At 44.0% G+C, this 12,486-nt stretch overlaps 1 protein-coding gene across 2 annotated transcripts in view; it reads left to right on the plus strand.

Annotated features, from left to right (window-relative positions):
* Positions 1 to 12,486, plus strand: part of MPP7 (MAGUK p55 scaffold protein 7) — a 267,458-nt gene that overhangs the window by 240,184 nt on the left and 14,788 nt on the right. For both annotated transcript variants that reach the window (XM_060095513.1, XM_060095514.1), the window contains one exon: positions 6,871 to 6,951. In XM_060095513.1, coding sequence (XP_059951496.1) covers positions 6,871 to 6,951 — 81 coding nt within the window. The remainder of the gene's footprint in view (positions 1 to 6,870; positions 6,952 to 12,486) is intronic.

Genomic DNA, 12,486 nt, shown 5'->3' on the forward strand with positions numbered 1-12,486 from the left:
GAAGATCCCACATGCCGCGGAGCGGCTGGGCCCGTGAGCCATGGCCGCTGAGCCTGCGCGTCCGGAGCCTGTGCTCTGCAACGGGAGAGGCCACAACAGTGAGAGGCCCGTGTACCGCAAAAAAAAAAATAAATAAATAAATAAATAGAAACTTTCTAGCATCATTTTATTAACCCCCAAATGGGCTGTATTTCTGTGGCTGAAATGAATGAGGCTTTATATAAAATCACACACAACACATTTGCCTACTGTAAGGAAGGAGTTACTAATTAATTGCACACAAATAATTAAAAGTAATGTGCCTTTCTAATTATCTTATCCATTTGATGTATTGTTTACAAGAATTTCAACTAATGCAGATTGATGCTCATGGCTTTATTCTTTCTTTCCAGAATTTGCACACAAAGTGATTTTCTGAATTCTTATGAAATTAAAAAAAGAAAGAAACATAGTTACATTTCTGCTTCAAATAGAAACATTCTTTTATTTTTAAAGCCAGCAAGCCCATCCACTTTAGTGCACTGCATGAATTCCACATTAGTGAACTCCAAAATGATTTTTTAATGTGCTTTTTTGGCTTTTCCTTTGATATCATCATTCTGTTTGGGTTTCCTTAGTCCTGAATCAAGAATCCTGATAGACGCCCTGTGTGTGCTGCCCAGGCCTGGGATGCCTGCCATCTTCCTTAGGTTTCGTTTAGATTTCTCAGAGGCTCTGCACAGGATGAGTTTTGAGTTCACCGGATTTGACTTCTGCCACTTTTTGTAGCCTGAGTCTTGTATTCCACAAGCATAACTTTCATCTCTGTTTAAAGTGTGGGACAGCTTGGAATGGGGTGAGAGACTTTGTGAAGTTGTGGGTCACAGCCGCAAACAGCTGAGCAGCCAGCTACCTGAGCCTGTGTCCTGTCCTTGGCATTCTTTTGATAAGAGGATGGATCGAATGGAAGGAATGCAGGCACACTGGCTTCTGAATACCAGTGAAGCCATAGTCCAAACGTGCGATCTTGGGAAAATTACCCTTTCATTGTCTTGGTTTTCTCATCTGTAGAACGAGGATAATTATACCTTGCTTGCAGGCATGTTTTGAGGATTAGTCATGGTGTATGTAAACCGTGGGACACAAGCCTGCTGCATAAAAAGACCTCATTGTGTCATCATTGTCCTTACTTTGCGAAGCTTGCCGTCTGTGATTTAAATACATGCTATTGAGGTTATCTTCTCTGCTTTCCTTTAGCATGAACGAGCACAGCTGGAAACAAACTCTAGAGAAACTTATTTGTATACTTATGTGTAAATGTGTGTCACCAATTGTGGTAAAAATTTATACATTGAAGAGGAGATGAATGTGTCCCGTTACAGAGACATGAATAAACCTAAGTCAGTGTGCATCCCTAAACCCCCTGCGGTGTAAGTAGTCTAAACACAAACCAGCCAACTAAAAATGTGAACTTAGGCCCCACCACAGAAGAAGGACACAGGACAGGAGTGTGGATGTAAGATGTGATCTTAAGGTCAAGATCTAAGAGGAAAAAGTCTATAACTTCACCTGTGTGGATGGCAGAATTGATCCAAGGGCCTGGCTGGGAAAATGCTGTTAAGTGGTCTGCCAGGCAATTTTGTAGTAAGAATGATTAAAATTGTGTCCCTGTTTTAATCTTTTGGTGACAGTATCCCACCTTGAAGATGACGGCTTCAAATAACCTAACCTAGGGGAAATTTTTAAAATCGAAGTATTTGCCACTGCACATTCTTGGCATGGTCTGTGGGTGTGCGGTGAAGCAGGGTCCCTGGTAAGGGTTAGCTTATGTAAGGGCTCAAATTGAAAACAGTCCAAGTTTAAGGGTATCACGTGAGCAACAGCATACCTTCCCCCGCTAATTCAAACATACCTACTTTTTTCCTCCAGAGCTAAAATAAATCACTGTGGTTTTTTGGCGTGGGTGGAAGAAGAAAGAAAAAAATGCTAGACTTTCACTCGGCAAATTAGCTCACACTCTGGGAAGTACTCCAGAGCGCAGACCTCCTGAAGGGACAGTGACTTCACATCCCCCCTTCGTCCTCGGCGCCTTCGTGGGGAGCGGGCGTGGCGGGCCAGGGCCTGCTATTTAAGTTGTAGTGTTTTGTGTACTTCTTTTTCTTGAGCATATATAATTGGGTTTGCATCATCTGCAAACCATTGTAAAGCCCCTTGTTTTTCTGGTTTGTTTTCTGTTTATTTTAAAGAGTAAGTTTTAGCACTTACTCAAATCTTGTTTGTCCCTACAGAGTAGATAAGACACATGAGCCCTTGCATGGTGCCTGGCGCTTTGGAGACACCCAGTAAATGCTTATCACTCCCCCGCCCCTCATCTCGCATTCTCGCTTTACCTTGATGTGATTCCATTCACAGGGAGACCCCAGCCTGCGTCTGAAGCACACTGCGGTCCTTGTCTGAGTTTAGGCAGATGGATTTCCGTCCCTTAAACTCACTGTTCCAGAGCCAAAGTCATCCCCTTCCCTTCTGCTTCTCTGTATCTTTACATCAAGGAGCCAGGTTCAAATGTGAGCCCCACCACCTTCTGCTACTACTTTGAGCACGTTCTCTAACCATCGCGTCCAGACATTCTAGGTGCAGATGCTTCTTGCTTTAACTCCCGTGCCTTTGGTTCATTCGGCAAATAGCTTTACCTCCAGGACAGCGTAGTCACTGAGCATAACTTAAATAAATAAAACAACCTAATGAGTGCCTCCAGTTTGCCAGCTAGGGAAACGGTTGGTGAGCAGATAGATGACATCGCTGTTTTCAAGTCTGTTCGAGGGTAAAGACAAGTGTGCAGACGATCATGACGGAGTGTGATCGGCCCTCTGACACGCAAGGGCAGGGGACACAAGCACTCGGCGCCCGACCGGCCTTTAAAGTGTCAGGGAAGAATCCCTAGGGCGTATCTAAGACGAAACCTGAATTAGCCAGGAAAGAACAGCAGTGTTTTTGCACAGGTGAGCGGCATGTGACGAGGACCCAGCAGCACAGAGAAGACTCCGCCACGTCACAGGGCGCAGGGGTCTCACGCAGCCAAGGTGTGTGGTGTGGCGAGAATGAAGGTTAGGGAGGGAGGCGCAGCTCCCAACGTGCGATCCAGGCAGACCTGTCAGAGTCACGTCGGGTTCTCTTCCCAGTGCAGGAGTGGGAGGTGCTGGTGAGAAGTGATGGGAGCCTGGCCGGGATGCTGGGGACAGGCGTGCACAGTGCAAGGTTAAGGAAGGTGTTCCTTCATTTTCTTGGCCATTCCGGCTGTTTTAAGGTGGGAGACAGTGTGAATTTCCAGTACTGACGGGAAGGAGCGCGAAACAGCGCAGGAGAGGTGAAGACGCGGGAGGAGGCCCCCTGCGAGGGGCTGCAGCTGGTGGCTGGGTGTAGGCGCGCCGCTTGGTGCAGGGGACGGAGGAGGTGCGCGTGCTGGCGTCCTCAGAAAGACAGTGCTGGCTGCTGAGCAGAGGTGTGCGAGCTGCTCGGAGGCTGGCTCAGGAGAGGGGCACCGATGAGGTGTCCGGGCTCGGGTGGCAGAGGTGGCAGCGGCACGTCGCAGCTCTGAGGATCTTCAGGAGGGAAGATCGACAGCCTTTGGCAATTGTTAGATTAGAGGGGAGGTTCTAGGTGTGAGGAGAGAAGACATTGGAGGGTTGGGATGACCACATGGTGACCCGGGAAATACAGTCAGGACAACCGGGCACCTGCTGGAGAGCCCAGGGGTCTGAGCTCTGTGGGGAGCACAGTGTGTGTGCATCCCTGCTCCCGTTGTACGGCCTTTCTCAGTCCAGGCGCAGACGTGTAGAGCAGCCATGAGATTGACCTTGGACTGGAAGTTTCCGCGACAAGTGTGATAAAGGCCAGCGCGTAAGAGCTTTGAGGGTATTAGCAAGATAGTGGGAGATACCACAGCCCAAGGAAGCGAAGACCCGAAGGGCTGTTAGACAGAAAGAAAGGAAAGAAAGAAAACACTGGCGGTCCTTTTGATAAGAGGAGGAACAACGGAGTGGGAGGGCTAATGACCGGGGATTGGGGTCACACAGGAAAGCCTGAATTTAATATCATCGTGATGAAATAGCTTCTAGAGAGGTAGAGTCAGGGTTTGCGTGGTCTGTGGTTGGAGTGACGTGGGGAGGAGGTAGGCTCTCTGCAGGGGTGTTGAAGTCGCCCCCGAGGACGGCAGGGTTGGGGTGCAGAGGGGACGAGAGCAGTGGTCCCAGGCGGGGCAGGACCGCCTACCGTGGAGCATCCTGGACTTTTGTGAGGGCACCTTTTCTTTATGCAAATGGCTGAGGACGCCGAGGATGTACACCTGACATTTCTATGGAACAGAAACCTGTCCTGCATCCCACACGACTTCCCAGTGTCACGCTAGACACTGAGGGACTCACAGATGACGCACCTGTCCCATCTCAGGGGAATTATTTTTACGCTACACTTGCACATACACTGCACGTTCTTTGTAAAAGTTTTATTTTCTTCACTTTGATAGCCTTGATGTGTTGTATCCCTATTTCCTTATTAAGGCTGTTTTTTCCTCTTTCCTTATCATATTCCAGTAAGACCCATCCATGGTTTCCATCTAGTTGCTAGACTGTATTCTGATGTTTACCTGTACCCTTGGGCTTTCATTCTCCTGTACTTTCTTGTACAGAATGGCTCCTGATCTTTCTATTACGCTGAAGTCCAAACTTATTTAGAATAAGTAGGTGCAGACGTCTGACTTCATTTTCTCCAATCATGCCCGAGCATTTACATATTGAAATACACATGGTTTTATTGTCAATTACTTTTTGATCCTTCATATATTACAGCTAGGGCGTTATATTAATTTGGAGGGAGAAAGTATATGCACTGGCAAGTTATATCAGCTGTGAGTGCCATTTCAGGATAAAACTGGGATATTACAGTGTTCATTTTTTTTTTTTTTTTTTTTTTTTTTTTTTTGCGTTACGCGGGCCTCTCACTGTTGTGGCCTCTCCCGTTGCGGAGCGCAGGCTCCGGACGCGCAGGCTCAGCGGCCATGGCTCACGGGCCCAGCCGCTCCGCAGCATGTGGGATCTTCCCAGACCGGGGCACGAACCCATGTCCCCTGCATCGGCGGGCGGACTCTCAACCACTGCGCCACCAGGGAAGCCCCAGAGTATTCATTTTAAAAAGAGAGACGTGAGAACCACTGTCTTGGGGCAGAGAACTGGCACCCAACAGCAGTGTGTGGGAAGGTGGAAGGTGCTGGTGAATGGCCAGCAGGGGGACAGGTCAGTTTGTGCAGGCGGAGACCCCGGAGTAGCACTGGAGCAGAGGGAGGCACGGCCGCCGCCGCAGCCTCTTCGTCTTGCTCCCAGCTCGCCCTCACCCAGACCCCCAGCCGCTCTGCTCTGTCCTCCTGGCTGCTGTTCGTTGTCCAGCATAAAACCCCATGCTTGTCAAAGCCTGCAAGAGTAAGTAGGCAAGGGAATGAACCCTTGAATACCTGGGTGCGGTGCTAGTTACTAGACATGGGTTTTCATTATTCCTCCCAAGAAAGGCAGCATGATTCCTTTTATGATTAGAGTGAAGTCCAGCCAAGGCTCAAGGAAGAGAACTTGTCCAGTGTCTTAGTCGTTTCAGGCCAACACAGCGAAATATCACAACCCAGGTGGCTTATAGACGACAGACATTTGATTTCTCACAGTTCCGGAGGCTGGAAGTCGGAGATCAGGATGCCAGCAGTAGGGGCGAGGGCTCTCTTCTCTCCTTGTGTCCTCACATGGCCAGGCGCTAGGGGGCTCTGTGGCATCTCCTATAAGAGCACTAAGCCCGGTTATGGGGGCTCCACCCTCGTGACCTCAGAACCCCCCAAAGACCTTTGCTTCTAACAGCATCACGTTGGCGTTTGGGTTCCAACATGTGAATCTGGGGGGGACACAGACATTCAGACCACAGCATCGGTGTCACCCGGTGAGGGAGTAATGAGGATGGGGATCTAACGGAGGACAGCCTGGCCCTGCAGCTTGTGTTCTGCTCAAGGCATGACACCGTCACTAAATAGACCTCGATGGCAGGGCTGTGAGAAGCTAGCCATCTGGGGCTCGTGCCCTTCTAACTCTTGATTTCGGACTCGTATTTGAAACCACTCTTTGTTTTCTGGCCCCAGTCTGTTCATCATTTTTTGTGACTCTCCCAACCCAGTTACTTTCTCTGAAGGCGGACTTCACTTATCTTTTAATCTTCACAGCATTTACTATATGCCTTGTTCATGACAGGTGTTTAGTATGTGCACACTGATTGAAATACATCAGGTCTATGTAAGTTTTCAAAGGCTTAAGGACCAACTGAGAATAAACAGTGTTGCAGGGGAGCTTGACTTTGCACTGATGGTTTTGCAAGTTTAAAATGCATGATTAGGTTTTTGCACCTAACATAAAATCAAGGTTCAAAGATTTTCTTTTATTACGATCTAAAAATGTTTAAAATGGAAATGATCCCTGTCCAGACTGTGTAATTCCGTTTTTTTAGGTGCACCTATTCTTTAAGCTCTTCTGGATACCATTACCTGTTAATGTACTCAGATACTCTTGAATATGTTTCATTTAAAACAAAGATTTCTAATCTTTTTAATGGAAGGATGGGGATTTAAATTTAAAAAGTAGAAAAGCGAAATACAAAAAAACAGGAAAAATAAAGAAATAAAAAGTAGAAAAGCAAGCAAATAACTCCTAGTTTTTTCTTACGTACAACTTAACTAGAGATAATCTCTTGACTTGGGATGCATGTGAAGTTGGATGCACGTTTTCAGTCTGTCTTACGGATCATGTCAATCATAGCAATGTTTATATGGTGTTCTGTTCAGGAGTGAATTTCTGTTTTCCTGTTTTTCAGGTCCCGTAGGGGTGGGTTTGAATGAACTGAAACGAAAGCTGCTCATCAGTGACACACAGCACTACGGCGTGACGGTGCCCCGTAAGTTCTGTGCTCTTTGCTGCTCCTACTGCCGGCCCAGCACACACGCAGCATGTGTGCTGCACAGCCCTGCTGTCCGCACTCACATGTAGACCTCACCACAGCCCTGGGGAGTAGGGAGTGACCGTGTCCACATTTTACAGAGGAGGAAACTGAGGCACAGGAGTTAAGGGGTTTGCCCCAGATGACACAGGTCATTGGCAAGGTGTTTGTTGCTTTCAGCTTCCCTACTCGCATTTTTTATGGTGGATTTTAATAGAGGTATGACATCAAATTATTACTTACAAGTTTTCTGCTCAATAGAAGTTTATTCTGTTTCTTCAATTTCCAGAGTTTTCAATGAGCTTTAAGATTAGAAGGGCCAAACTGCAGAGAGTGAAGGAGGCTTCTTATAAACGTTTAATTACTTTTCATATTGTAGTAATTGGCATATAGTAATTTTTCATGGCCATATAATCCAAATGTGGTAGGCTTCTTTACAGTATACAGAATTAGGTCTGTTTTTATAAAAGTGGTTTTCACAGGCATTCTTACAAGTGAAATGTGATCCTGGAAGCATTTTGATACCCAGAATAAATGCCATTTGACTACTTAATAGGTTGATGTTAGGGGACCATCTAAAAGACTAGATTAAATGTTGGCTTGTTAAGTGGTTTTAGTAATGTTATCAAAAAGTCATTTGTATAACGCCCTTAGCAATGTTCTCTAGTTTTGGACCGGTTGAACTTTATTTTAAAATTGTAGTTTTCTGTTACCTTGTTACACCTTGTTACTGCATTTTTCCAAGTTATTGTTTGTAATCATTTTCAGCCGTAAGTTATAGGGCTGCTGGTTTCTTCCAACAGAGATGAAAGTAAAGGCAACTGGAAATATGGAATTAAACAGTTTCTTTTTATTTCTACTTTAATTATGTACTTCTCCCACAAAAGCTGAATTGCAATACACAAGTCATTAGAACATTTTACAAAACAACTGTTAAGCTTACAGGTGAGCTATTACAGAAGAAACCTAGAAGGTGGAAAACGGATTACAAAGGGAAAAAAACAAATTAATTTCCTACTGTGTCTTCATTGCCCTTATTTGTCTTATTTTGCCCTCCCAACAGCGGTGTAAGATGGGCAATATCTCCATGTCACAGAGGAGGAAACGGGTGAAAGGATGCTTTGATTGACTCAGGTTCCGTAGGCAATAGCTGCACTTGGATTTGAAGCCAGGTCTCACGTTCTCCCTACCATATAATGCTGCACAACCCTTTCCAACTCCAGATTCTCTTTACTGTAGCCCAATTCATAGTAAAAACTAATTTCTTCTGAAGAGGATCAAGGTTAATAAGGCTGCCTATCAAATGTAACCCTCCATGATAATTTTGGTATTACTCAGGGCACTTTGGACTCAGTTAACCCAACTATTAAAATACTGTTTGTATCTGAAGTTGTTACAGAAGTTAACAACATCCAGACATGTTCTGGGGCTGAGACTCTCCAAAGAAATCCCTAAAGGAGTAATTTTCCTTTTCAAACAGGTGTTAATGTCAAAAGATCCCCAGAACGCAGTGTTTTCCATACTTGCCTGATAATAAGAGTCTCTTGAGGTTCTTATGAAAAGATTCCAAGGCCTTTCCAAAGAGAGTCTCCTTCTGGAGACATGACAGAATTCCTGAAAATCTGTGTTTACAGCAAGTATCCCAGGTGATTCACTGTGTCAGTCATGTGTGAGAAATACAGCCATAGCATCAAATGAGGATGATTTAATTAGTTAAGAAGCTATTTTAAGAGCAGTTTTGGGATTTTAGATTTTGCTTTGCTTTGTAGAAGACTTTTAGGTAGAGTCGTGATTATCTGGAGAAAAATTATTGCTTTGATTATACCACCAGTATTCTGTTTGATGTTTAAATTCTCTGTTCCATAAAATGTACCAGATATCCACCAGAATGGGTAAATGGAAAAGATTTGGAGCAGTGGAGCTCTTACACATTGCTGGGGTGGGGAAGCAGAGGAATTCAGCCACTTTGGAAAACCACGTATCTGTTGAGGCTGAGCAAAGCCGATACCCTGTGACCCAGCCGCTCCGCTCCTAGGACACTCCTCCCAGAAACGCATACAGTATGTACTCAGATATGCATAGAAACAGGATTCAGAAGATCTCAAAACTGGAAGCTACCCCAGTGCCCATCAGTAGTAGACTGGATAAGCAAATGGTGGTATATTCACAGAGAGGGATGTTGTAATGCAGTGATAATCTGCTACTGCATGCAAAAGTACACATGACTCCCACAAACATTTATGCTGAGTGAAAAGAGGTAGACAGACGCAAAAGAGAATGTGCTTATGACTCCCTTTTTATAAATGCAGGAAAGGCAGTGCTAGTACGTGCTGTTAGAAATCTTCAGGAGGTGGGTTGAAGGGGGATTCTGCGTCCTGGCAATTTTCTTCTTCTTCCGAGTGCTGGTTACACGGGTGTATTTGATGTGTGAAAATTCATCAGGCTTACATGGGAACTGCTCTGTATATTATACTTCAGGTTTTTAAACATAAAAAGAAACACTTGGTAGTTAAGTTAATTGTTGATTTAGTTAATTTCCTGGTTTGATATGTACTATAGTTATGGAAGGTGTTACCCTTGGAAGAAGCTGTGATGGTTACATGAGGCCTTTATGTGCTCTTTTTGCAACTTATTGTGAATCTGTGATTATTTCAATTAAAAAAAACTTTTTGAAGGGATGCTAAATTAGGTAAATGCTATTTCTTTCGTGCTAAAGTGGATGAACAAACTATATGAACTTTTTAAATGACCCATATAGCCATATTAAACATGCCAGGTTGCTTTTAAAGAAAGTGGTCAGAACCCCTGATTTCTGCCCAAAAATGCTTCTGTGTGGGAAATTTCATCCTTGCTAAGCAGCATCAACATTGTTTTAAGGCCACAGTTTATCCTAACAAGTCTATATGGCTGTTAACATACTTAGTCTTTCAAAAGGCTTTTTCAGTAAATTAAAATAGTTAACAAAGCGTATTAGAGTGGATATCAAATACTTGATGGACTCCAGAGTGTTTATAGTCTGGCATTTGGGGGCTGTCTCAGCCAGCCACACCTGTTAATCACTCTCTGTGGCTTCTCGTGAAGGTATATTGTTACAGTTATGTGTTGTCAGAGGTTTCAAAGTCCTCATGCTCTAGAACAATTCTTTGTAGATAGGATATCTCTGTTGAGATTTCTAAAAATATATATGTATATTGCAAGTTAGGGGACCAGTTAAAACTTTTTTTTTTCTTCTTCTCTCACCATGGTGGTTATTCTGGGGTTTTGTTGGGAGCACAGGAAGACAGTGGAGTTCATTTCATGTTTGTTTGATGTTTCTCTTTTTTTTTTTTTTTTTGCGGTACACGGGCCTCTCACTGCCGTGGCCTCCCCCATTGCGGAGCACAGGCTCTGGATGTGCAGGCTCAGCGGCCATGGCTCACGGGCCCAGCCGCTCCGCGGCATGTGGGATCTTCCCGGACCGGGGCACGAACCCGTGTCCCCTGCATCGGCAGGCGGACTCTCAACCACCGCGCCACCAGGGAAGCCCTGATGTTTCTCTTAAACGATAAACATGGCACCTAAACAGTGAATCATGGCGAGGTAGTGGCCTGTGTTATGGTTTGATGCCCATCTTTGCCTTCTAATTCCTTCTTATAAGAGTTTTCTGACCCCTGATTCAGGATTGCTCACGTTAATGAGCTTATGAGATTCCTATGGTGCCTCAGTACAGTTAGGCAGTAAAATTCTTCACCAGTAAAACCACATCAGACCTGGATAGTTCAGGTTGATCATGATAAGCAATTTGGCTGTAGACGTGTTACCTTATAACTGTGTTTAGCGGTGTCATAAATGTCTTTTTCACTTGATTTGGGTCTAATAATCTTTTTAACCCTCCCAAGGGGATTCCGTGTGTCCGTGCAGTAATCCTTAAACTGTGTGTTCCAGATTTTCAGTGTTCTGCCATTAAAATCGAATAGTTTTATTCAACCTTTTCTCAGTTCATGAGAGACAGATTACTGCACACAAAATCCTCGGTTTTGATTGTCAACAGTGCATTTTTCTTAAGCCTACTATTTGCTAAAGGAATACCAGCAACAGCAATAACAATTAAGTAATAAATGAATATCAACCCTAAGCTCAGAAGTAGGGTCTTGTACTAACTTTAATATCTTGTATATTCTTGGATGCGTTTTATGTTATATACACTTTAATAGAGTCTGTTTTTCTGCCGTGAAATTCATTCTCAGCTTTTATGGTAGAATTAAATTTATCAGTATTCCATGCTGTTCAGCAAAGCAAGTGACATTCCGTAAAGGACAGCACCACCTCTTGATGCCCCTCCAGCAGCTCTGAGTGTTGTGTTAAAATAAGCTTGCTAACTAAATAGAAGGGAATTTAAATTTTGAATGTAATTTAAACTAATTTGGTTTTTTTTTATTAGTTTGTGCTTTATAACAAGGTGAATCAGTCATACATATACATCTGTTCCCACATCCCTTCCCCCTTGCGTCTCCCTCCCTCCCACCCTCCCTATCCCACCCCTCCAGGCGGTCACAAAGCACCGAGCTGATCTCCCTGTGCTATGCGGCTGCTTCCCACTATCTATCTACCTTTCGTTTGGTACTGTACATATATTTGGTTTTATAAATCTATTCCTTTTTGTGTTCGGTTACTTTTTTCCCACTTCCCTTATTTTTCCTTTTATAACATTATTGACATATAATTAAAATAAATAAACTGCACATATTTAAAGTGTACAATTAGATCACCTATATACACACACGTGAAATCATCACCACAGTCAACATAATGAAATTTCCATCTCAGAAAACGTCCCCGGGCCCTTTGTAATCCATCCCTCCACTCCTGTCCCCAGGCAACCACTGATCTGCATTCTGTAACTAAGATTAGTTTGAATATCTAGCATTTCTTATGAATAGAATTATACAGTATGTTCCTCCATTCTTTTCTTTTTCACCTGGCTTATTTCACTCACCGTGATGAGTTTGAGATTCACCCCTGTTGTTTCATAGATCAGTAATTGATCCCTTTGAATTGCCGAGTAGTCTGCTGCATGGAAATACCACAGTTTGTCTATCCATCCAGTCACCTGTTGATGGATACTTGGGGGTTTCCCCACATTTCTGACTATTACAAGTAAACGTGCTATGAACATTGTATTCAAGTCTTTTGATGGACATATTGATTTGTTTCTCCTGGGTAAATAAGTAGAAGTAGAATGGCTGAGTCATATGGTAACTGTACGTTCAGTTTTTCAAGAAACTGTTTTCCAAAGTGGTTATGCCCTTTTACAACCGACTAGCAGTGTATATAAGATCCAGTTGCTCCATGTCCTTGTCGACACTTGGTATAGTCAGTCTTAAATTTTTGTCAGTGCAACGTGTGTAGTGATGTGTCATTGCACTTCAGTTTGCACTTAACTCGTGACTGTGATGTTACCATTTGGATTGTTACTGACTTTTGAGAGTTCTTTGTGTATTCTGAAAGTGTTCT

This window comes from Mesoplodon densirostris, chromosome 4 (genome assembly GCF_025265405.1).
Source record: "Mesoplodon densirostris isolate mMesDen1 chromosome 4, mMesDen1 primary haplotype, whole genome shotgun sequence".
In the NCBI taxonomy this organism is placed as follows: Eukaryota; Metazoa; Chordata; class Mammalia; order Artiodactyla; family Ziphiidae; genus Mesoplodon; species Mesoplodon densirostris.